This window comes from Notamacropus eugenii, chromosome 7 (genome assembly GCF_028372415.1).
Source record: "Notamacropus eugenii isolate mMacEug1 chromosome 7, mMacEug1.pri_v2, whole genome shotgun sequence".
NCBI classification, from domain to species: Eukaryota; Metazoa; Chordata; class Mammalia; order Diprotodontia; family Macropodidae; genus Notamacropus; species Notamacropus eugenii.
Genome location: NC_092878.1, coordinates 3,444,789 through 3,471,462, shown reverse-complemented (window position 1 = coordinate 3,471,462; position 26,674 = coordinate 3,444,789). Strand labels below are relative to the sequence as shown.

The 26,674-nt window shown below is 39.8% G+C and overlaps 2 protein-coding genes and 1 pseudogene across 4 annotated transcripts in view; 2 read left to right on the top strand and 1 right to left on the bottom strand.

Moving 5' to 3' along the window:
* FAM227B (family with sequence similarity 227 member B) overlaps positions 1-5,981 on the bottom strand; it is a 335,873-nt gene extending 329,892 nt beyond the window's left edge. Inside the window, exons 1-2 of the mRNA XM_072623913.1 lie at positions 5,882-5,981; positions 1,512-1,798 (exon numbers count right to left, since the gene is read on the bottom strand). Of these exons, the coding sequence (XP_072480014.1) occupies positions 1,512-1,798; positions 5,882-5,981 (387 nt within the window). The remainder of the gene's footprint in view (positions 1-1,511; positions 1,799-5,881) is intronic.
* DTWD1 (DTW domain containing 1) lies at positions 675-26,674 on the top strand. Of its 3 annotated transcripts, XM_072625053.1 has the most exons (6): positions 1,619-1,710; positions 5,159-5,326; positions 9,192-9,474; positions 15,872-16,015; positions 16,934-17,201; positions 26,253-26,674. In XM_072625053.1, exons 3-6 carry the CDS (start codon positions 9,223-9,225, stop codon positions 26,504-26,506), a joined length of 918 nt encoding a protein of 305 aa, XP_072481154.1. In that variant the 5' UTR covers positions 1,619-1,710; positions 5,159-5,326; positions 9,192-9,222; the 3' UTR covers positions 26,507-26,674. The 3 variants fall into 3 exon arrangements, with proteins under 3 accessions (XP_072481155.1, XP_072481153.1, XP_072481154.1); XM_072625054.1 differs by lacking the exons at positions 1,619-1,710; positions 5,159-5,326 and adding an exon at positions 675-1,000; XM_072625052.1 differs by lacking the exon at positions 5,159-5,326 and having other exon boundaries at positions 1,585-1,710.
* On the top strand, positions 17,212-26,246 carry LOC140514567 (alpha-enolase pseudogene; annotated as a pseudogene).

The window sequence follows — 26,674 nt, the reverse complement described above, 5'->3', positions numbered from 1 at the left end:
TCCAAAGTGTATCTCTTTAAATTTGTGCCAACTCTTACTGTCAAAAATAAACACTTGTGAGTGTTGTATAAGATGAAAAATTAAAAAAGAAAGAAGAGAGGAAATTATATAATACTCATAGAGGTTAGACTTAGATGAATTATCACACAGCTGGAACACGACTTTTATTTCTTCTTTCATCACTACTAAGATAATTGCACCTAAATATAATTTTTCATTGTATAATCAGCCAAATACTCCCAATGAATTATTCAGGAAAGTCCTCCCAAAACAATTATTGTACTGATTTGAAACATAATTTATAGCCAAAATCTGACCACAAACTCATCTCAGGATTTAATTAAGAGCTACATTTGTATAACCTTTTGCGCCTGTCTAAATCTGTCTGAAATATACATTCTCAAGACACTAAAAATGCCCTTGAAGTATTTAAAACATAATAACCAAATAAGGGCAACACCGTTTTAAATCTTCTAACTGGACACTTATCTACTGTATCTCGCTAGGAAACTGACACACGTATACAAAGTATCTGTATCTGGCCGTGCTGATCATCTTCCCGGACTGCAGCATCCCCAGCTCTCCTGGCTCTCAGGACGTTTCCTGGTGCTCAGCCAGCCCTGAGCCCCGCCTTCTGAGGCCTTCTCTCTCCCCTGTCCAGTCTTTAGAGACTGCCTCATCCGCTACTGCCTCCGAGGCCCGCTCTCTGGGCCAGACCGCCGGGCTTCAGGCCCCAGGCCGCGCTCGAGGCTACCACGTGTTGTGCGGCCTTCCCTCTCAGCGAGGAATGAGGACTTCCGGCGCAGGGCTGTGTAAGGCCTGCTCCCAGGCCGCGGGGGGCCCTCGGCCTTTGGGCCGGTGACTTCGTCCTTCGTGGCCATCGGACACGTGATGCCACGACTCGCCCTTGGGGAGGGCTGCGCGGGTCACCAGTGACCAGATACTCCTCAGGATGACTGGGGTTAAGTGACTTGCCCAAGGTCACACGGCCGGGTCTGAGGTGAGACTTGAACCCAGGTCCCCTGACAACTGCCGAGCTTGTACCACAAAACCAAACCAGCCCGGGGAGGGAAGACCTCGGGACTTCCGGCCAGTACGGACCGCGCCCTGGCCCTCCCGGTCTGGAGGAGATGCGGCTAGCCTGCCCAGCTATAGGCTGAGGGGTCTGAGCTCGCCGTCGGCCTCAGTTTCCTCATTTGTAAAATGGGGGTGGCGGCTCCCTCCCTCGGAGGGCTGCGGTGAGCGGCGCAGGCACGCCACGTGACCCTCCGGCGCTCACAGCTGCCCGGCAGGGGGGGCACGGAGGAGGGCACCACGGCTGACTGGCGGGCCGGGGGTCACGGAGCTGGCAAGGGCCGACTCTGCTGGGCGTGCGAGGGAAGGCCCGAGCGGAGAAGGCCCCACCCCCGGGGGCGGGACCAGCCCGGGCGGCCAGCGGGATTTGTGGAGGCGGGGTCTGAGGCGGGGCTTCCCGCTTCCTCCCGCCCCCCCCCTCTCCCCCGGCCAGTTACCTTCATGGTTGCTCCTCGGTGCTCGTCCGCCGAGTAACGGCCCCGGAAGCGCGCGCCCCCGGAAGCGCGCGGCCGGTGTGCCCAGGAAAGGGCTCCTCCGGGCCGCGGCCGCTTTGGGTCCGGCCACCCCTCGGACTCGGGCTGGTTCTGAGGCGGAGAGCGGAGCGGGAGGCCGCGGCCTAACCCTAAGTGCCTACAGGTCGGGAGCTTCGCAGGGGTGGGGGGGGGAGGCGGGAGTTTGGGGGAGGCCCCCCAACAGTGCGCGTGCGGGCCTGCACACCTGTGTCCTGGGGCGTGTCACGTGCGTGTCTGTGCACGTTGTGAGTGTACACACATATATGTGCACAGACAGACGTGTATCTGTATACGTTGTGTGTAGGATAGATGTGTGCATACATACATGCATGTGCGTAGACATTGTGCGTATTTAGGATGTGTATTTGTATGTTGTATACCTGCATATATGTGCGTAGACACACGTGTATCTGTATACTTTGTGTGTATGTAGAATATATATTTGTATATGTATGTACACATGGATACAGTGTATACACACGGATACAGTGCATACACACGGATACAATGTATACACATGGATACACACGGATACAGTGTATACACACGGATACACACGGATACAATGTATATACATACATGCATATACATATATACATACACACATACATATATACATGTACACACATATATATATACCTATAGGCCCAAAGGGGGCTAAGTAGTGCAGTGGGGGCTGGGCCAGGTGTGAGGAAGACTCCTTCCTGAGTTCAAATCCGGCTTCAGGCACTTATTATCTGCGGGACCCTAAACGCCTCCTGCCTCAGTTTCCTCATGAGTGAAATGAACCGGTGAAGGAAATGAAAATGGAAAACCACTCCTGCATCTTTGCCAAGAAAACCCCAAATGTGGTCAAGAAAATTTGGGTGGGACTAAACAATAACATAGTCTCAAAAGTCTTAATAGAATTTTAAGCTATTAAAATGTGTAACTACTGTAAGACTTTTTTGGGACCGTATACGCACACATGTGCTTGTATGTACTTATATGCATATATATATGTGTATCTGTGTATAATGAATATATACTGTTCCAGAGTATGTATATATACATATATTCATTTATGCATCTACAAATTACATATACATATATACATGTATTTTATGTAACTATTTAGATTTAAGTTTACACATATGTATATGTACATATACAAACTCATATATATGTATATGAATGTATACGTGCCCTTGTTATCCTTCATTAGAATGTAGGCTCTTTTCAAGTAGGGATTGTTTTCATCTTTTTTGTCTACCCCACACCTAACACGGTACCTGGCACACTGGTTTTGAGTGATTGAGCCCCAGGGAATACTTTTAGAAAGGATGAACTGCCCTGTGTGTATGGCAGAGTGTTTTCATTGGGGAGGTGAGCATGGAGAGGGAGGGACTTTCAGAAACATGGAGAACAGGCAGTAATACATTGTGGTAGATTTAACAGCCAAGGGATAAGGGTGCCCGTGAGGTTACAATGAGTGAGTCGGTCTGGGAATCTTAGGATTCGTAAGACCCGGGATCCTTGTGCTGGACTTGTCATTGACTGGCAGCTGGACCTCAGACAAGTCACTTAACCTCTCCAGGTCACAATGAAAGGTCACTAAGGTCCCTTTCAGCTTGAACTCCTTCGTTCTTCTTGACTTTGCCAAGTTATTTCTTGGCAACGTTGGCCAGTTAGGAAAGTTCATTAAACTTCTGAGTGTCTTTTTGAACCGTTTGATGATGATAATAGAAACTATTCACATTCCATATTCATAAAAACAGAAAACTTATATACAATTTCAACAGTTCTGTGAGGTACGTTAAGGCAACTAGGTGATCCAGTGCATAGAATGCTGAACTTGGAGTCAGGAAGACCTTGAGCCAAAACCTGCCTTAGAGACTTTACCAATTGTGTGACGTGCCTCTGATTCCACATCTGTTGAATAAGTCAATAAATATTTATTAAGTGCCTGCTGTATGCCAGCACGCTGGAGTGGAGTCAGAGATAGCCCTGACATTCAGTTACTTACGTAATTACCTTACTGTGGAGATCATATATAGCCAGGTGGTACAGTGGATAGAGGGCCAGACCTGGAGTCAGGAAGACTCATTTTCCTGAGGTTAAATCTGGCCTCAGACACTTAGTAGCTGTGTGACCCTGGGCAAGTCACCTAGCCTCATTTGCCTCACTTTCCTCATCTGTAGAGAGAAACTGGAAAGGGAAAAAGTGAAACCACTCCAGCCTCTTTGCCAAGAAAATCCCCCATGGGGTCATGAAGAGTTGTACATGATTGACTCCACTGAACAGCCACAAAGGAGATCATATGTAGAGGTTGAGGGGCCTAGTAGAAATAATGCTCAAGGCTCTTGGAGGGCAGGGAATGTTTCATTTTTGTCTATCTTTGGTACCTACAACAAGCAGTTTTGTCAAAATGCTGTATATAGCATGGGTTAACTATTGTCTTTTGTACCTTGTCTAAGGCAGGTGATCTCTGTTCAATGGAAAAGGTGTACCTGAGTCACTGAGTTTCCACAACAGTATTTATTCCTTGCCGCTTATGTATGAAATACTACGGTGGGTTTTGTAGAGAGAGCAAAAGAAGCAGAAGTTTATAATCCCTGTGCCCAGAATGGTTTGTCTCTCCTTAGAGCATGGACTGGATCTGTAACTTCATTGATAGAGGGAACTCACAGGTTGGCACCTTTTTTGCAAAAAAAAAAAAAAATCTTAGTTGAATAGAAGACTAAAGGCTTAAGTGACTTAACCTCCTACTTAACTTCTGTTGACTAGTATGTGGCAGAGGTAGACTCGAACCCAGATCTTCTTGGCTCCAAGGCTGTTACTACACTCTGTCTCTGTTGGGTAGAAACAGCTTATTCATATTTGAAAGAAGACTGGATTTGTAATAGGAAATCAGTGCCAAGTGCCTGGTATAGTCAGGAGCCTTAGGATAAAAAGGATCATTATCTACCTGGAGTAACCATGAAAAATTAATGCTTTAAATGGAATCAGATACGAGCCTTGAAAGATAAATGTTGCTTAGAATTAGGGGTGATGGTGGTTTCAGGCCGAGGGGCCAGGAAATCCCAGAACTCCCTTGTAGACTTGTTGGTTTGGAACAGAGGGTTTTTTCAAAGGGAGGCAATGGGAGAAAAACACAGAAAGATTTGTTGGGGCCACATTATTGGGGTCAGTGAAGGCTCATGGAGTTTATTCTGCACAGAATAGAGCTAGTGCAGCACGATGTTTTGTGGTGGTTTTCAGTTTTCACTTGTTAAATGCTTCCTTACTCTGTGCAGGCTCCCTTGCATGGTGCTGGGCTATAAGGGATCAAAATGAAGCTGTCTGTGCCTGCATGGAGCTTATACCCCGCCGGGCCGGGTCTGTGTAATGCCCTCAGTTCAGCACTCGCTGCACACTCTGCTGCTTTTTGCCTTTAATTCTTTTTTCCCTTTTTTATCACCTTCATTTCTCGTACGTACCTTCCTTCCCTTATCCCACAATATATTCCTTGTAAAAAGATTTAAGAAAAAAAGATTTTAAAAAGGCACTTCACCAAAACCAAGATGTAAGCTGCAACTGTCTGTATTTTTCAGATTCCGTACTTTTGAGAGAGAGGAACGTTTTTCCTACTCTTCTGTGGGCCAGACTTGCTCGTTGTAATTATACAGCATGTAGCATCCAGGTAGTGCAGCGGTTACTGCCATGACGTGCCCAGAGATGTGAAGTCCTGCCTCAGATGCTAACCAGCTGTGTGATCCTGGGCAAGTTACTTAACTCTTGTTTGCCTCAGTTTCCTCATCTGAAATATGGGGATTATAATGGTACCTGTATTGCAGGGTTTTTATGAGGATTAAATGAGACATTTGTAAAGCATATAGCACAGTGCCTGGCACATAGTGAGCACTATGTAAATATTAACCTGTCATCATCATTATTATTAGGTTTAATTTTAAAAATTTACATTCTTGTGGTCATTGTCTGTTGTTTTCTTGGTTTTTGTTACTTGCAGAAGAGTATCTTACTCTACTGCAGAGCTAGAGTTTGAATCCAGGTTGTTTAATTTCAAATTTAGTGCTTTTCCTACTGTACCAGACTGAGATTCCGAGGCATCCATTTTATAGCATGTGGACCACATCCAAGAAATTTCTTGTCTTCGCTGTCCTTTTGGAGTTTAAACAAATCCCATGCTGAGAGCTGCCCCTTCTCATTACTTCATTATTTTCTAATACATTCAGTCGTCTAGTTAATTCTGTCATCTCTATAGGTTCACTCAAGGCCATCAAACAGAAACATAGCATCACTGGGGCAGGACCAACCCATATAACTTTGACTTTCTTTAGGGATGTTTTCAGTAGCTGCTGCTGTGTCTATAGGATCCAAGTTTTTGGCTAGAATAAGATTGTCTGAGGAGTGCATTGAGTTAGATTTTATTGGCTGAACATGGTAACAAGAATGTGTGTCTTGCACTATGGGATTTATTTCCTCTGATCTCTTGGACTAGTGGGCCCTTAAAAACCCCAAGGAGTCCCTTCTGAGTGACCCTTTTATTCCTTTATATAAAAAGTGCTTTACAAATAGTATCTGAGGTCACCCAACCAGGTGACTTAGGGCAGAAGGGTATGCTGAGTAGTTTTGTGAGATGGACAGGATAGATTTGATGACCCTTCTAAACTATTATTTTTTCTGAGCCCCTTAAAAGCCTAAACCTGGACCTAATCAACATGGACAAACAATTTTGGGTTGTTTATCCCCTTGGGTAGATTTGGCAAATATATACTGCTCTTACTTTAATGACCAGCATACTTTTTCTTTGCTGTCTTTTTATGTGGGTTTCAACCTCATTGTGATTTAGTCTGAAGAAAGCCCCTGATGAGAGGTTAAATCAGTGTCACAAACTTCTTGTTAGCAAATTATATTGTATTTTATTTTCCACTCCATTTTTTGTCCTTCTTGCTTTTCTGTTTTTTGAGACCACCGAAAATTTCCTATTGCTTTTGTAGCTTTTCTCTTGACACTGTCTGTGCCTAGCGCTTCATACTTAAACACCACAGTTCCATAAGGCAATATAATAAGAAAATCCATCTGTAGCCAGCGAATGCATATCAGATCAAAAGGGCCTCTACTCTCTTTTCTCTTTTAAAGATGTATTTTGGTAGTTGGGTATATAGATATAAGCTAGTTTACTACTTTATCTCATATTCCCAAGATTTAGTATAGACTATACTTTGAAAATAACCTCTAAGAATATCATTTTAGAAAGAATTTCAAAATGATCTAGTCCAATTTGTATCTGAACAGGAATCATTCCAAAACATCTGTAACCCTGCTACTCTTTGAAGACTTCCAGTGATAGTTAACCAGTTTTTCATAGAATCAGACTATTCTGCTTTTAAAAACTTAAAATTCATGTCCAGATTAATTTTTAGACTCATATATAAGAATTTAATTTTATAGGGAATATTACTGATTCTGATATCTTTGACAGTAGGCCCTCTTTGTTTTTGTCAGTTAATTTTTCTTAAATTTAAATGGGAGAGGAAAATCAGCTATAAAAGAGACCCAGCTTACTTTTGGTAATTTGTCAGTTTTAAAATTATAATACTGGTTATAGCATGAAATCACAGCTGTAAAATGTCTGTTGGCATTTCAAGTCAGTTTACTTTGTGTGTGTTGGTTGTTCTAATAGTGTACGGCTTACATAATAAACCAGCAATAGTAATAAGAAAAGTAATGATAATTGACATGTAGTAGACTTGTGGAGTACTTTATATATGTACTTGGGTGATAGATATTCCAGGTATGATTATCCTATTTTTATAGATGGGGAAAATAAGACTCACAACGGTTAAGTGATTTAGCAGCAGTTATTACAGGAGTCTAAATTTGAATATAGTTTTCTGGAGATGACAGGTCCAGCACTCGTTGCAGTCTTCTCTCTCTCTCTCTCTCTCTCTCTCTCTCTCTCTCTCTCTCTCTCTCTCTCTCTCTCTCTCTCTCTCTCCTTCTTTCTCCCTCTCCCTCCCTCTCTCTCCTTTCCCTTCCTTCCTCCCAGTTCTTTTCAGTTCCAATGGCTTTAACTCTCATGTATATGCAGGTGACTCCCAGATCTATACATCCATCCCTAATCTCCCTGAGCTTCAGTTATATATCACCAATTGCCTATTGGAAATTTCAAACTGGATGCTCCAGAAAAATCTTAAACTCAACACATCTAAAATTATCTTTTCCTAAACTCTCCCATCTTCCGTTATTTCTGTTGAAGACACCATCATCCTTTCAGTCTCCCAGGCTTGTAACCTCCATTTTATCCTGGATTCCGTACTTTCCCACAGCCCACGTAACCCATTCAGTTCTCAAATCTTGCAGTTTCTACCATTACAACATCTTTCACATATGAACCCCACTCTCCACTCACACAGCTCCTACTTGAGTTCAGGCGCTGGCTCACCTCCCACCTAGAGCATTACAGTAGCCTCCTCATTTGTCTCCCTGCCTCAAGTCTCCATCCCCACACACTGCTGCCTGAGTGATTTTCCTTAAGTGCAGATCTGTTTTCTAGGATAAAACAGAAACGTCTCTCTTTAGCTTTTAAAGCCTTACGTAATTTGGTCCCAAGCTGTCTTTCCAGCCTAGTCCTGCTTTCCATAAGGCAGCCAAACTGGACTTTTTCCTCTTGCTCATTCATGACAGGTCATTTTTCTGTGCCTTTCCGCTGGTCATCCCACATTTTTGGAATGTACTCTTTCTTTTCCTCTTCTTCCTAGAGCCCTTTTCTTCCTTTAAAAGAGGCACCTTAATCCCTGTCTCGTACATGAAGTTTTTAGTGCTTCCTCCACCTGCTCTGTGTGAGTGTGTGTATTTACTGTGCAAAGTGCATATGTTTTATATGTGTACTTGTTTCTCCCCGTTAGAATGTCAGCTTTTACCAAATATTGTTCCATCTTTTGTACTTATATCCCCAGGGCTTATTAGCACAGTGCCTGGCATAGAGTAGGAATTTAATAAATACTTGTTCATTGATATGACCACATAACGTTACTAAACCAAAAACATATGAGGCAAGAATAATTGTTATAGTTCATTGGAAAAATGGATTTTCCATATTATTGATCATCATATCTGAAAAAACATACTTTTCTAAGCCCCTTTTGGTTTTTAATTTTGTGGGAAATTTGCCATTGTCAGTTCGTTTTGTTTTTCAAATACCATGTGAATTCACTGGTAAAGAATTTCGGTATTTATTGCTGTTCCATGAATCATTACACATTATTGATGTTTCAGTTTTAAATTAATATGTATGTGTCAACATACTAAAAAAAGGGGGTCTTACTGTATTTGGAGTCAGGCAGCTTTGGTTTAAATCCCATTTCCTCCACTTAATACTTTGCATAGGCAAGTTTCATCATCTGCAAAATGATGGAATTGAACTGAATGGGCTCTAGGGCCTCTCCCACTTCTAAATCAATAATGCTATATCTAACACTATGTTATATAACATATTTGTATAAGCCTAAATGCACGTAGACATGTATGTATGAATTCTGTGTGTGTATGTGCTTTTTGTTGTTGCTAACTTTTTGTGTTGAAATTCTCCATTTGCGATGTTTTGTTGTGTTTTGGTTACAGGTGCATCAACTCTTCTTTTCTGACTTGAAAGATGTCTGGAAACCCACCTGTGTTTTTCAGAGAGGACAAAGACAAAGATAGTAAATCAGAATTTCAAAACACTTCTGTAACTAAAGAAGATCCCCTTCAAAACTTACGCTTGGCGTCTCAGGAAGTTCTCCAAAAGGCCCAGCAGAGCGGCAGAGCCAAATGTCTCAGATGTGGAGGCTCGAGAATGTTCTACTGCTACACGTGTTATGTTCCAGTTGAAACTGTCCCAATTGAACAGATTCCAGTTGTGAAGGTTTGTGAAAAGGAAATGCTTGGGAGTGGGAAAATGGTTTAGAAAGCTTTCTGTATATTTCTGTTATAGAGTGGCTGACAGTCTTGTTAAATAGTTCCATTAAGTGAACTTCATTTTTGGTAGCAAATTCATAATAATATTCCAGTCCTGGGATGATATGCCTCAGAGAGTTTGGTCTTAAATGCGTAATTCTTCAAGTTGTCTTGCTGTGTCTTCTTCCTATAAACACAAAGTACCTCGGTGAGCTAAACATACTAAAATAGTTAGCAGATAAAACATTCGTGACAAACCTGATTTGACAGAAATGAGATTTTTTGTTAAATGCTTTAATTATTGCCTATAATAAAAACATGGCATGTACACATTTATATATATATGTCATTCAAAACAAAGCATTAGGTATACTGCCTGAAATATATGCTAGAACACCACCGAAAGATTTCATATCTCACCTAGAGAACAGCCGTTGTCCCAACAGACCCAAGATGGATTTCAGGCCGATTTTCATTGAAGGGTACATAATGGTGATAGGAACAAAAATGAAGCAGAAAATGACTTCGTATGTTGTGTAGTATTCATGACTCTTTGGAACCAATTAAAATGGATATAAATATTGTTTTATTCAGTAGTTTTCAAACTTTTTGTTTTCTGGATCATTTTGATGGATTGTCTATGAGGCCTGGTTAATTAATAAATGGATAATTATCGAATATCTCTCATGTGCCAGCATCACCTATGCTACCTACAACTTTGTTAAGGACATGAAATAAAATAAATATAGAAGTCAGTTCCTGCCCTCAAAAGCTTTGAGAGATGCAAGTATGTAATGCAACTGTAGTACTTAAAGTTTTCATTGGCAGGAATCTTATTTTTTGGGTATATTTTAAAAGTTTTAAATTTTAATTCTTTTTAATGTTTTACATTTTTCTGAGGAAATGGACCTTAAACAGATTCCCTACACAATTTTCTGTGATTTTTTTTTTTGGGACCAGGCTCAAAGTCCTCCATGAACCACTAGTGCTGTGCGGACAGTAAACATAGAATGGGAGAGGGGAAAGAACAACTGCACACACACGTTGGATTTGGAGCAAAAATATCTGGCCTTGAATCCTAATTGGGCTCCTTACTTCCTGTGTGACCTTTGGCAAGTCTCTCAACCTTTCAGGGCCTCAGTTTTATCTATGAAATAGCTAGTCTTTAAGATACTTTCCAGCTCAGATCCATTAATCTTACTCTAAAAACCATTGGTCTTGTGGAAAATCTACTGACCTGAATTCAGGAAGTATGGAATCTTATTTAAACTCAGTATTTCCCCCCTAGAAATCTCAGAAGCCAGAGAAGGCATTTCCTTTTCATACATACCTTCCTTCTCTCAAAGAAATGCTGAAAATAAATGAAGTCAATAAAGGTGAAAGACAGAACTGCTAAAAGAAAGGCATGGCTATATTGACTCTAAGCTGTAGTTCACAGTATCATTCCAGTTTCATCAGATGCGAATGGAATCACATTACAGAGATCACCACACAGCAGGCTATATTCTTGGAAAATTCATTTAAACTGAAATGATACAAATCAAATCTGGTTTTCCTGTAGAAACAGTTAGAATGGAGAAAGTTGTGTTCCTGATCAAGGACTTGGTACATTATTTAAGTGACCATAGAAGCATATTTTATGTATCCAGCTATTTACTCGTATAAATAATATGCTTTTATAATATAATGATCTCTAAAGTATATATAGTATATGATGCATCATATTATATAAAATCATTTAATATCATTTAGAATCAAGATTACAAGGTTTTTATCATAGGATCCCAGAGCTGGAAGGGACCTCAGAGGCTATTTAATTCAACTCATACTTGAAGTCAGATTTTTTCTCCAACATACTAGACAAATGCTAGTCCAGCCTTTGCTTGAAGTTTTCAAGTGAGATGACCCATTCAGTATTTAGAGTTGTAATTGTTAGGAAAATTTTCTTTTACATCAATCTGAAGTCTGCCCCACTACGGTGTTCATTTTTGCAATTTCTACTTCATTTTTACCGTAACACATTGGAAGGTGAAGTACTTACGGCATTCAGAAATCTTTCCTTGGCTAGATTTTTACAGATATTTGTAAGGCTGTTTGGGGAGATTATTTGAAGGCTGTGTGAAAAATTAATCAAAGAATCTCCATTCTAAAAAAATTTCTCTGGAGCAAGTATAAGTGTTAGTATTCAAGTTATTGTCCTTCCTAGGTGGTATAATGAGTATGGCATGAACTTAGAGTCAGGAAGACTTACTTGGTCAAGTCTCGCCTCAGCCAGTGATTAACTGTGGGATCCTGAGGAAGTCAGGGCTTCACCTCTCTCAGCTTCAGTTTTCTCCTCTGTAGAATGGGGATGATAATGCTAACATTTACCTCCCAGGCTTCTTGTGAATACCAAATGAAATAACCCATGTGAAGTGCTTGTGAATGCTAGCTGCAGTGTTGTTATTTGAGAGCTGAAGACCGGTTTGCTCCCACAGCTGGCAGCTTCACCTGCCCCTTAATGTTATGAAGGGTTTTCTCATTAAAATGAGAGCTCCTATACTGACTGTACTTTCATTCCTTAACACGTCCTTATTCTACAAAGTTTTGACTTTGAATTATTTGACTTGAGTAGCAGAACAGTCCTGAGGTAGATTGAATTTGGTCTTAGAGATTTCTTTCTGCCAAAAGCTTTATGTGCTGCCTGGAGAGAGCAGACTGCAGTGATGGGTTGTGTGCTTCCCTCTGCCTTTTGTAACTAGCCGTTCCTAAAGGCTGCATATCCAGTATGACTGCAGAATGATGAAATGCTTAAACATTCAGGGAGTGTTGTCTGCCAGGCGGTTATTATGCTCAAAGTTTTTTTCTAACGTCTCATTTAGAGCTGCCTTCAGGACTGATTTTCTGGTCTGTTAGGTATTTATTAAGCTCTTACTGTATGCCAGACACTGGGGCTAAGGATACAAAGAAAATATAAAAGCAGCCTATACCTTTTATATAAATAGGCACATAAAACAGAGTAAATGGATACTTATATTTGAGGGGAGGGCACTATTAGTTAGGGGGACCAGGAAAGCCTTCCTACAAAAGGGGACATTTAAAATAAGTCTTGAAGGAATCCAGGGATTCTAAAAGTCAGGTGAGGAGACAGTCATTCCAGTCACTAGGCACACCCAGTGCAAAAGTGCAGAGATGGGAGATGAACTACTATGTGTGAGGAACGGCAAGTAGGAAGCATGGACTGGATTGTAGTGGACTTTGTCAGCAGGTCAGGATTTCTCCCATTCAGCAACATGTGGTTGGCAGGATTGTTGTCCTAGCTGTGGGACACAATGAATTATCCCGATACCTCTTCTTCTTTATTTTCCCTATTTGCCAGACTTAACTTTGTCATTTCCTTCTCTCTCTTTCAACGTGACCAACCACAGGACACCCAGAGAGGGGCGATACCCTGAAGACAGGGACCGTGGGGCCAAGCTAAGTCTGGGAGCAGAGGGATCCTAAGTCAGTATAGTGGGCACAGTGTAATTACCAGAGGCTATTAATGCAGAGACCTGGAAGGAGAATTACTCTGAGCTGATGGGGTGGGAGATTTATCTCCAATGTCTTCCCCACTATTAAGGTTACAGAATTCCAAATTGCAGCTTACTGCATAATGGTGGATAGAACTTGCTTCATTTGTACAGAAAAGCTTCTGCTTTTTGGTGCATTATCCATCTCCCTACCACTTCTAGTGGGTACTCAGGCATATACGTAAAGGTGGAGAGGAAGGAATTGTAGGGAGATGAAGGGCACAGCATCAGAAGACCAGCTTGACCCGTGCCAGTGTGTGCCCCTTCTTCCTTTTCTGCTCAGAATCAGGCTGGTTTTCTCATTCACAGCTCTTCATTTCTCCCTTGGCTAGTTCTCTTTTCCTGTGTGAAAATTACATGAATGTGTAACTTGTCCATGTAAATCCTCCTTTCCAACAATAAACTCTAACTATGATTCCTTTTAGTTACTTGTCAATCTGTATAAAGTGATTGATACCAAGTTGTGAATAATTGGGACTAGAGAAACTTGTTAACCTAAATGAGACTTGGGGTTGGCACAGTGTGTGTGGGATGTATGTGCATATATACGTATACATATAAATCACATGTGGGCACCCACATGCAGGCCCATTCTCCATCCTGTCCCCTTTCCTTCATTCTGCAACAAAATAGTAAAGTAAACCAGCTTACCAGTGAGTAATGTCCTAAGTGACTTGAAGGCTGACACTCCCCATTTCTAATAAAATATTGCTGGACAGAGTTGGACTTAACAATTTTATTAGTTTAGGGAACTCCACCTACAGGTAGTAGGTAGTACTTTCTCTGCAACTTAGAATTTCATAAAGTTGTCTAGAGCACTAAGCATTTAAATGCCTTTCCCAGGGTCATGGAAAGTGCCATGGGCAGGACTTAAACCTAGGACTTCAAGGTTGTGAGTCCAGGATTTAATCATTTATGCCACATAATATCTTATGGGGCAAGTTAAAATTGCTCAGTGATTTAGAGAAATCCAAAGGTTAGCAGTGTATTGTACAGAGAACCTCCTGAGGAGGTAGAAGTGCAGGTTGACACAGCCAGTACTTGAAACATGGAACTCCAAATAGAGAAGGTTTGCAGTAGAGGAAAAAGTCCATAAAGGGGGAAAAATGTGTAGTCTAGGTCTGACCAGCCACCAGGATTAGTGAAATACTTTACAAAGATAGCAGAGTATATTTACTAAAAAGGATTTTTTTTTAGAGTAAGAGAAACAGGCCCCCATCATCTGCTTCTTACAGATGCAAGAAATATCTCCAGGTGGCCATTAACGACCATGGTAACAGTTCAGGGCAAGATACAGGTCAATTCTGAGGCTTTACATGAAAGAATATGTATATGTGGTTCTAGATCAAGGGTTCTTCACCTTTTCTATGTCATGGACCCCTTTGGCACACTGGTAAAACCTAGGGACCACTTCTCAGAATAATGTTTTTAAATGCATAAAATAAAATACAAAGGATTACAAAGGTAACCAGTTATATTGTAACCGTAACCCTAACCCTAAAGGCAGCTGTGAATCTCAGCTGTTCTGAGCAATACAGTGACTTATTACAGTTCTGAAGGACTCATGATGAAAAATGGTATCCACCTCCAAAGAAAGAACTTGTGGAGTCTGAATGTGGATCAAAGTGTACTATTTTTCATTCTTTTGTGTTTTTTTTTCCCTTTGCATCTTTGACTTCTTTCACAACGTGACTAATGTAGAAACATGTTTTATATGATTGCACATTTATAACCTGTTTAAAATTGTTTGTCCTCTCAGGGAGGGAGGGAGGAGAAAATTTGGAACTCAGATTTTTACCGCAGTGAATGTTAGAAATTATCTTTACATGTAATTGAGGGAAATATAAAGTATTATTTAAAATATAATTTTGTTACAACACTGTCTCTAAGTATTTAATCTGGTAAGGGGAACTTACATAGTGATGGATTCACAACCTTTTTTATAGTAAAGATTATTTTTGTGGGGGCAAATGTAAAATGGATGGATAGTTAAGCAAAAAAAAATTAAAGGACAAAAGGTCACAGATTCTAAGTTAAGAACTTTGGTTCTAGATGGTGCTGCAGGGAAAGTTACACAGGATTAAGAAATGTATGTGCCTTCTAATATCCTTTGTTATAAACTATGATAGAGCTATTCCTTATAATGAAATTAAGCAAAACATCTTGAACTTATCAAGAATAAATGTCCATCACTAAGCAATATCGCTTCTGGAAAGGTATATCAGGTAGCAACAAGAAGCTAAATTTTGGAAATCTTTTTCAGGAATGGATTAAGGACAGCATTTTAAATTGAAATAGCCAACATCCAAAAGATTTTTTTAATAGTTGTGAAAGACAAAATTATTTGAACTTAACATATTACTGTTTCTATTTTTAAATAGCATGAAACCCACTCAAAATTTTTAAAAGTTATAAAAAAATGTTCTCAGCACAAACACTACTGCTAGTAATTTGGACTCTAAATAGCTGGGTAATTTTAATGAAAATGTCACTGGAGTCTTTCCTCTCAGAACTGAATTTTAAATGAGTTGAAAATTGTTCCATTGCACACTGACAGAATCACTAAGGGAATGCATGTGTTTGTTTTATGACATAGCCATTCTTAATATTCCGAGCTAAAAAGCAGACTGGTTTTTAAGACATGCTTACAAGACTGACTTTCAGATTCTTTTTTAGTTAATTAAAAGCATGTCTAGGAATTTATTATGAACTTGATAGTTTGGCTTAAAAACTCATAGTCTTTTCTAGGAAAACAGGCATATATTTTTAACGTGAAAATTAGCTTTTTACTCTTGTCTTTTCCATTTGTTCCAGCTTCCATTGAAGGTTGATATCATTAAGCATCCCCATGAAACAGATGGCAAAAGTACTGCAGCACACGCTAAGCTCTTAGCACCTGAAGATGTGAATCTGTACACATATCCCTGCATTCCAGAGTATGAAGGAAGAAAGCATGAAGTAGGTTACCTTTCCTCAGTGTCTCACATGGTGCTTAAAGGAGACTTTTCAAAACGTCATACAAGAACAGCTTATTTATCTGAGAATTGATGAAGGAAAGGAATTCCAAATAACTCTTGCTTATTCCTTTAAGCAGAATGTTTTAAAAACTTTGCTTTTTTAGAGTTTTTAAATGGTTGAAAAAACTATTCAAAATGGAAATATTCCTAATATGTATCGTGTATTTTCCTATTTTCTGAACTGGTACACCAATTAAGTTTTGTAATATTATTATATAATATTATGGCATAATATTATAATGCTGAATTGTATGCACCTTGAATAAAAGGGCTTTCATTTCTCTTCATATTTCACATATGTAGATGTATATGTATACACATAAGTACATATATATGCTCACACACACATATATATGTACAGAGAGAGAATATATCATTGCATTTACATGTGTACTTATACACTTGGTCTGTTAGAAATGCTTGCTGATTGAATCGAAGCCTTGGCATCATAATTATGAACATGATTAATTACATTCTGTGCTCTAATAAGGTACTGAAGTGACTCCATATTGCCATGTTGTATAGTTGTTGTATCTGCCTTTGTTGTACTTAAGCTGTCAGGTGGCATTTCTGGCTGATATCAGTGTGTCATTGTATAGAAAAATTCCCTCTAACGCGTTGGTCTTCTTATTAAATTGAAAATAAAATCTTTTTGAAATCCAAGTGTTAAATGTACTGAAGGAGTTATATAAATAATAGATACTAACTCATTGTTATTGACTAATTGACCAGGTTTTTTTCCCTTGAAACAGTTTGAAATCAGTTTGACTAAATGAAATTTGACTGTATCAGTCTGTGGCAACATTAATTTTTAAGGACCCATGTAGGGCATGACTAATCTGAATTTTCTTCCTTCTAGATTGCACTTGTTTTTCCTGGTCCTAATTCTGTCTCGGTAGAAGATATTTCTCTTCATTTGCATAAACACATTCCAAGTAATGCTTTGTGTGATAGCAAAAATGACAGCTCTGGCAAACTACCCAATAAGCGCCAAAAAATGGAAGTAGAAGAGAATGGAGATGCTGAGGGCAGCAGCAGGACGGATGACACCTTGCTGAAGAAGGTTGTATTTATAGATAGTACCTGGAACCAGACCCACAAAATAATTGGTGATGAACGACTTCAAGGTAAAGAGACTCCAAAACATATAAAAATGTGTCACTTACCTAATTTATTTGATATAATTTGATTTGAATACAGCTTTTTGTACTTGGCCACACTGCAGAAATATAAAAATCTCAGTAGAGTAAGAAGAATCCTTTCTCATGTGTTTGCGTTTGATACATTTCAGTGCAGTCTGCAAAGCAAACTAGGCCAACTGAAGATACGGACAGGCTGAGATTAGATAAATAAGGTTGTATCATGCTAGAACAATTGCTTGTTCCTGCAGAATTCTTATGCATATATTTAAGCTTTTTCTTATGACATGAAGTTCTATAATATGTTACCTAAAATAAAATTTATTTTCCAGGCTATTTTGTCATCATCTTTTGAAGGATATATATACTTTTTTGTCCCTAGCAGAATAGTAAAAAGTCATGGTTAGTTTGATTTATTACTCCTCATTCATTAAAGATCCATAAGATTCATTATCTGCAGGGCCTTAGCATTAACAGGACCATAAGCTTTGACTGCTTCTGCTGTACACATAGCCAAAATGGTCTGTCTGGTTGTATCCATCATATTGGGTTTATTGTTAGTTGATTCCTTTTTTTTTTACTAACAAAAACAAAGTTCTGTTTTCCTCAAATTGATCAAAATAAATTTATTCAGTAGATTTTCTGGAAAAATAATGAAATTAAGAGGGAAAAAAAAATGTTGGAACTTTTTAGCCAGAACAACTTACAGTAGGGTAAAGAGAATAGAAGGCACCTAGGTGGCACAGTGGGTAGAGTGCCAGACCTAGAATCAGGAAGACTCACCTTTCTGAGTTCAACTTTGTCCTCAGACACTCACTAGCTATGTGACCCTGGGCAAGTCACTTAACCTTGTTTGTCTCAGTTTCCTCATTTGTAAAATGGCAAGTTTCTGTTGTCAGTTATTGTAGCAGCAAGCACCCAGCATACCCAGGATGGCCTGCTGTACAGGTTCTTAGGTCTGCTTTTCTAAAAGGAAAGCAACTACATTCACCAACGGAGAAAATACAAGGAGAGAAATAAAGACCGATAGACAGGGCTGCTAACTGTCTGACCATAAGCAGTACATGCAGCAAAGATCAACAGACAGCTCCAGCTGTCTGGCCATGACATACATACATAGTTACCAGAGAGACAAACACCAACATCTGGGTTTGCAAAGGGGGAGGGGGGCATGGCTACCCAAAGTCTCACCTGGCACATGAACATTCTTCCAAAGAAGACCCAAAAGAAAAGCCTCACCTCACAGTACATACACTTTTCAGAGCGGAGGGCACAATCCTTGTGACCTAGTGCCTCATTAATTGACAAAAGGTGTGGGCGTTCCTACAAAACCATCCTCGCCTAATCAAACTCCCCTTCGTGGGCTCCAGGTGAGGCCTGTTAATGGATGGGGAAGATTTTTAACTCTCATTAACATTACAGGTATGTAAGTATTCTTTATGTAAGTTTCTACTGTAAAAGGAAATGGCAGTCACAAAGAGGCGGGGACGACTGAAGTGACTGAACTCCAAGGAGAGTACTGAGTGGGTTGGCTCCAAGGGAGAGAAAAATGAAGGGTAAGATGCAGAGAAAAGTATAGCTAACTAAAAATTTAAGAGAGTTCGGCTTTGGTCTTTGTTCTTGCCTCTGTTGTACACTGTGATCTTCATAATTTGTTCACTTAACTTGTGTCTTCCTTAGTTTTTTCATTTGATAATAATACCTTTTTAACTAATTGTGACAATCACCTCCATCCCTGCAAAAAAAGTGCATGTGGAATCAGTGGTGGGATTTTTCACATTGGAAGGAGCCTTAGTTATTTAACCCAGAGAGAATAACTTTCATCTGAATTGGGCCAGAAAAATCAAGATATATTTTGGTAATAGTAATAACAGAAAGAAATCATATACTGAGTGCTTGCTATGTGTCAGGCATGTTGTTAGGAAGCTCTGGGGGTATAACTAGAAAACACAAGACAACACTTGTTCTCAAGGAACTCACATTTTTAAGTGGGAGAGATATCCTTCAGGTGAAGGATGGATAAAGAGCTCAGAAGTCAGTCTTAAGGGTCAATGGGATAGATGGCACAGCCCAGTGGTTCTTAGGGGAGGGCATTAGCAGGTCACACTGCAGTACCCACTGGGTACTTGCAGCCAAGGAAATGGCAAGGTCTAGAGCAGTGGTGCCAGACTCAGATAGAAGGAGGCTACTGACCCACATGTAAGGATCCCTGTGGGCTGTGTGTTGACTGAGGTTCAAAATGTGATGTTATCTGTATTTTATTATATTTGCATTTATTTTGTTACATGTTTTCCTGCTACATTTTAATCTGGTTTGGGGTATTCTCCAGTTTGACACCTGGTTTAGAGGAGCTTAGGATGCAAAGACAGGGCAAATGGTAAGACCTGGGGGTCTGCCGTCTCATCCAAAGGACTGTAGCTGGTGACTTCCAGCTTGTACAAGTGGTGTGGACTGCCATGTTGCTCTTTTTCCCAGTGGTCCCAGATGAAGTCTGGGCAGCTTTGGCGTCAGGAGATGGCGTCAGGAGAAGGGAAGCTAAAGCAGAAGGTCACCCCTGCTGGCAGTGGGGATTCTTGAAGAACTGGAGTTTTGGTAAAGGATTTTATGAGGAGCAGGAGGGGCTCTTGGAGCCTATATTGGATTTCCTGTTCTTCAAACCTATTCATACTTTCTTACCCTGGTTTTTCTAAAAGCTTCACATTTCTTCACATTTTGATGTACAGCACCAGTTGATAAGAAAGAGAAAATTGAACTCAGGGAAATTCTGTTGGCAATATCCTAGGATGGCAGGTAGCTAGCTGTGAGAGGAATTTCAGTCTGGAATTGAAATCTGAACCTGTGGCCCAGGTGACCGGAAGAGGTACAGAAGAAAGCTTAACTTGCATTATTTTTAGCAATAGTGATAAACTAGGAAGAAGACCTGGAGATAGATAGGTGTAAAAGCCTGATTCTGTGTTAACCAGTTCCAGGGTAAAGTAAATAGTTTGACTAGGTTTTTACTTTCCTGCATGTGATTTACGTGTTCCAAATCTCCATACTGTGATATGGCAGCTTTTTCATAGAAGATCCAACAGAAGAGGAGTATCGTGGAAGAAATAAAAAGATGAAAACTGTGAGGCCGGGGGCACGTTTGTTAGACAGTCCCAGTCACAACCATTTTGCCTATTATTTTGAGTGGTAGGAAGCCACAGAAACAATTGGGAAGTTTTCTCTGTGGAGCCTGTCATATACTGTTTTCATCATAAATGTCTCATAGGAATGTGATGGTCAAAGGAAAGAGATAGTGTATGAACAGTTAGAACTATGGGAAAGTATTTGGAAAGGTGTAAACTGTTAGAAGTACATGCTTCAACTAAATCTCTGTGTTTTCTTAGTACTTTTGTGCTCTAGCCTAGATTTGTACAAAATTGTTTTATTATGGGATCAAAGACAGAAGCAGTACTCTAAATTTAAATTCTGGATCCTAAGCAGAAATTTCAGATTCCCTTAAACTTGAGTTAATTGCAAAATATACAGCTCTTTAGAAAGGGAGGAGAGTTATTCTCCTTTCTCTTCTTCCACACCCCTTGTGGGCCCCCTGGCAGTACAAAGATTATTTGAGGTTGTGCTTGAATTTATAGCTTTCGAATACGTGGTAAGGATGTAAAACTGCCAAAATGTCAATTTCTTGATGAGCCCAAGTGACTTTTACAAGAAACAATCAGTTTTTGTAATATATCATTTTCTTTGGCTTTATATATATATATGTTGCAAGTTGTTGAAAATATGCCAAATAAACCAACTCTGAACCTCTTTAACATTAAAACTCATACTTTGAAAGTTACAATTTTCTGTTATTATGACTGCTAAGGTGAGGAACCACCTTAACAGGGTAAATCTGTTCTATTCTAACAGACTTTGCAGAGATACCTCTGACTGTTTTGTGTGTTAATTAGAAATATCAGGGGAATACTCACCAAGAGGGAAAATCTACTGAGGGAAAAGAATTATTTTTGCATATATGTCTGAAATTAGATTGCCTAAGACATCTGGTGAAGCTGGCACCATGAAAAGTCATAGAGGGACTTAATTCTTCTACATGTACTCAGATTCAGTAATAATCCAGAACTCCGAGGAGCACTATAAGTAAGCTTCAGCCCATGACTTAAAAAGAAGAGGAACCCCCAGTGCTAGAAGAGGTCTCCACAGGAAGGCCATCATGAGGTCAGGTGAATATTCTGGAAATGTGCATCAGCTCCTAAATATGGGAGACCCCAGACCAAAAGATAGAGTGGAAGCCAGTATCAGCGAGCCAAGACATCAGGGTCAGGGCCAGGGCCAGACAGGCCTGACCACCCTGTCCAAGAGGGCAAGAATGGAAGCCGGTCCTGATATGAAAAATCCACAGGAGGCACTGAGATGGGGATATGGGTAAATTGAAGAAGACACCAGAAGCAGTAATGAAGTATTACTGGTAAAGGAATGCCCTAGAGGTTAAACCAAGAGGAGGAGAAGAGAACAGCCACAAGCCAGTCCTCAGATTTAAAAATGGCTGGACTCTCAGGACTGTGAAAGTATCTGGAAGAAATAAAGCAAGAGATCATATGGAATTATAAGTGAAATAAAGAGGAAAGAATTCAAGGAAAGTAGTTTAGCACGGAAGGCGGAAAACCTAGTCCAAATAATGGGCTCTATGGAAACTCTATAAGACAAAAAAAGAAATATTAGAAAAAAATGGAATAATTAAAATACTTCCCAAAACACCCACCTGGAAAACAGATCAAGAGATTTCTAAGCCATGAACCGTTCAAAAAGATGAAGCATTTTTTAAGAATTTATAAATAAAAACTATCCAGATGTGCTAGAACCAGAGGACAAAATTAATATAGAAAAAATGATGAAGTACAAACACTCCAGTGGGGAAGAAAGGACGTCTACTTTTCACAATCCTGAAATCTTCAAGGGGCGTAGAGAGAATTAAGTAAGAATCAGGGGAACTGAAGGTAGTTTGCTCTGTTTGGATGTTCTTATTAGGGGAAAGGAAAAAATGGGGAGAAATGAGGAAGAAGAGGGGGTAAGCTTATGTCTCCTAATTAGGGTACATGAGAAGGGGTACATAGGGGAAGAGCTGAAAGGAGAGAGCATTACAGAAACTTCATTCTTGTCTGACCTGGTGACAGGAGACTTGAACATGCACTCAACACACAACACATAAAGAATTTGATGAGGTAATTAATGCATTAAAAAGAGTAGGGAAAGAGGTGGGGTTAAGGAAGAGGATGAAAGGGTTTAAGAGGAAAGATAGACTGTGGGAGGGAATAGTCACAAGAAAGTTTAAGAGAATGGATAATAGAGAGGAATCAAAAGAAAAAAGCAACTTTAAGAACTAGTGATCAGGCTCTTTTCTAATAGAAATGTCATTTATGATAGATTTCTGGTGGTTACTGAAAGGACACAGAAAGAAGTGTATGAATTTGACAACCATGCAGTTTCCAAAAAACCAAAGCAAAACCCCCAAACAACAAAACACCCTCATAAACAAATGCAAAAAATCAGAAATGTTAAAGATATTCTTTATTAATCAAAAATTATAATCAATAAAAGACTTTTGAAGAAAGGATTCAAATGTAAATGGAGACTTAAATACCTTAATTCTAAGGAATTTGTGAACGAAAGAACAAATCATAAGAACCACTGTTAAAATACGTTTACTGTTTCTTGGCAGAGCAGTAATGAGCTGGAGGTACAGAATAAGACACATTTTCAAATGTAATCAATGCTTGGATTTGGTTGAGAATGGAGGAAAGACTAAAGGGTGTTGATAGCAAAGAAATGGGGGTTGGCAGGGTGAGCAGGAGAAAGGTTGGAGAAAAAGAGTGTCGATTAAGGATTTCAAGAAGATACATAGAAGGAGCAGAAAGAAATTCCTCTGGCCACAGAGACAAGTGAGATAGCTCTGAAACTAAAGTGCTGAATTGAGTATATTCTTTTTTAAAACAGCTATACCTAATGAGATTTGTAGTTTCATATATAATCCCATTATATTCTCTCTCTCTGTTTACATATATGCATATACATATATATGTGTATGTATTAATATATATATATAAAATGTTTGTTGATATGTCAAGTGCACAGTAACCAAAAATTTAAGAAAAAAGATTTCTTGGCTGACTGTGTTAATTTGCTGTATAATTGCTCAGCTTAACCCTTCTTGCCCCTAGAGGCAACGTTAAAAGTACCAAATTCAAACTTTTAAATTTGAGCACAGTTCATATACCTTTGTTACATTTTTGTAGTACATTACTCTTTGGAATATTTTGAAGTATATTCAGGCATTTTTGTCTTAAATACTTTTTAAAAATTCAGAGACTTAAGAGTATAGGTGTTCATGAGAACAGAAATGTTTCAGTGTTAATATGCCATGTTATCTGTGATCTTAGCAGCACAGCTATTCCAACAATATAGATTATAACCCACTTTAAGCTGATGAGTTTCCTGTTCAGCCACATAGGTTTGTTTAGACAATTCCTCATTTCCTTTCTCATCTGAATTATTTCTCTTTGTTATCTTCAGAATTTCATCCTTTAACTCTGTATCCTTCTGTTCTGACTTCCTCTAAAGAGTTTTATTCCAGCCATTTAACACTCCCTCTGGGTGTAGGTAGACCCCTCAGCCTCTGTACTCTGAGCTCAGCGGAGGAAGCCCCATCCAGAAACTCAACATGTCCATTTACAAGATCCAGCCAAGAGAGATCTTTGACTCTCGTGGAAATCCTACTGTTGAAGTTGATCTCTACACTGAGAAAGGTCCATTCCGAGCTGCTGTGCCCAGTGGTGCTTCTGCTGGTATCCATGAAGCCCTGGAGCTCCAGGACAATGATAAGACCTGCTACATGGGGGAAGGTGTTTCAAAAGCGGGTGAGCACATCAATAAAACTATTGCCCCGACCTTGATTAGCAAGAAATTGAATGTTGTGGAGCAAGAGAAGATTGACAAATTGATGATAGAGATGGATGGCACTGAAAATAAATCTAAATTTGGTGCAAATGCTATTTTGGGAGTGTCTCTGACTGTTTGTAAGGCCGGAGCTGCTGAGAAAGGTGTCTCCCTGTACCATCACATTGCTGACCTTGCAGGCAACGATGAAGTCATCCTGCCCATTCCAGCCTTCAGTGTGATCAATGGTGGCTCCCATGCTGGTAACAAGTTGGCCATGCAGGAGTTCATGATCCTCCCTGTTGGAGCAGCAAACTTTAAGGAGGGCATGCGCATTGGAGCTGAGGTCTACCCCAACTTGAAGAGTGTGATTAAACAGAAATATGGACAAGATGCCACCAACGTAGGGGATGAAGGTGGCTTTGCTCCTAACATCCTGGAAAATAAAGAAGCTGTGGACCTGCTAAAGGATGCTATTGGTAAGGCTGGCTATACTGATAAGGTTGTAATTGGCATGGATGTTGCTGCCTCTGAATTCTTCTGATCTGGGAAATATGACTTAGACTTCAAGTCTCCTGATGATTCCAGCAGATGCATCTCCCCTTCTGAGCTTGAGGACCTCTACAAGAGCTTCATCAAGGATTATCTATTGAAGATCCCTTTGACCAGGATGATTGGGAAGCTTGGAAAAATTTCACTGCTACTGCTGGCATCCAGGTGGTAGGAGATGATCTCACAGTGACCAGTCCCAAGCGAATTGAAAAGGCTGTGAATGAGAAGGCCTGCAATTGCCTGCTACTCAAAATGAACCAGAACGACTCCATGACTGAATCTCTCCAGGAGTGCAAGCTGGCCCAGTCCAATGGGTGGGGAGTAATGGTTTCCCATCATTCTGGGGAGACTGAAGATACCTTCATTGCAGACCTGGTAATGGGTCTCTGTACTGGGCAGACCAAGACTGGTGCCCCCTGCCAATCTGAGCATCTGGCCAAGTATAACCAGCTTCTCAGAATTGAGGAAGAGCTGGGCAGCAAGGCTAAATTTGCTGGAAGAAACTTCAGAAACCCTCGGGCCAAGTAAGCTCTGTGGCTAGGAGGCCTAAGAGCTCACAGGCACCAGTCACCTCTATAGAAGTCTGCTCCTGTCCTAGAATGGGCAGCACCAAGTACTAGACCAGTCTTGTTTTGGGGGCAGGGGCCTCTGCTGCTCTCTCTTCAACCTTTCTGTGATGTTCTCACTGCTTCATTAGAACTGTCTTATACTAGAGACTACCTGATCATCTGGCTCTCTGTCAGAAGACCCTTTATCATCTTGTGACTGGGATAGATTGACCTGTTCTCACCCCCAACTCTGGTGTTGATGTGTGGAGCCATATACTTGTGACGCAGCCTGATGAGCCCACAAACTAGATCCTTAGTGGCTTCTATGTGCAGAAGAAAAGTATTTGGTAAACCCCCCCCCCCCCAAAAAAAAGAGTTTTATTCCATTGGAATCATTCTGATTCTTTCTCTTACGCTTTGAAAACTGTTTTCTCAAGATCTAGGGTACATCAGTCCACCAATAAACTACTGTTAAGCACTACTAAGTGCCAGATCTGTTCTAAGCACTGGTACATGTCACACTCTTCTGGGTTTTTTAGCCTCTGTCACATTCTAAGATGGAGTATTCACTTCTCTTTGAGGTTCCCATCATTTTCACACCAGCAGGTCAATTAATTAAATTTAGTTCATTTTAACAAGTATTTGCTGTATTCAAAGTACTCTACTAAGTGGTAAAGGATACAGGGACAAAAACATGGTGAGTAGATAGAAGTGGTCCATAGTTTGCTCAGAGAAGTTTCCCAAATGCTAACCATTCAGTCTCCTCCAAGTTGGTATGTGGTGATTAGGTAACATTGGTATGTAAAAAACATCACTCTATATAACTTACATTACTGATATCTTCTCTAAAATATTGGACACAATGCCTTGTTTGGAACTAAAAATGGAAGAAATTGTGCCAATTTTTTTAGGGAAGAAACTTAACAGTTAAAATATGGATCTTAATAATTATTGGCATTATTCAGCCAAAAGGAAATAAGTAGTTTACTCATACTTTATGTTGTTTTTTTTTTTTTTACAGGGTTATTACAAGTTGAGTTGAAGACACGGAAAACTTGCTTTTGGCGCCATCAGAAAGGAAAGCCAGATACCTTCCTTTCCACAATTGAAGCTATTTACTATTTTTTGGTAGATTATCACACTGCTGTTTTAAAAGAGAAGTATAAAGGACAATATGACAACCTGTTGTTTTTTTATTCATTTATGCACCAAATGATTAAAAATGCCAAGAGTTCTGCGGGAAAACAGCAAGAAAATAGTACTGTTAATTTGTAAACAGAGTACTTCATTAAACACTATTATTATCATATTTGATAAACTTGTAATGAACATTGTACTGTTTTTTAGCAACTAAGAAATCTAAACCTATCTGTGCTTAGAATAATGATTGCCAGACAAACAAAAATGGAGAAAAACTGTTAAAAAATAAATTTTTTGAAAGTA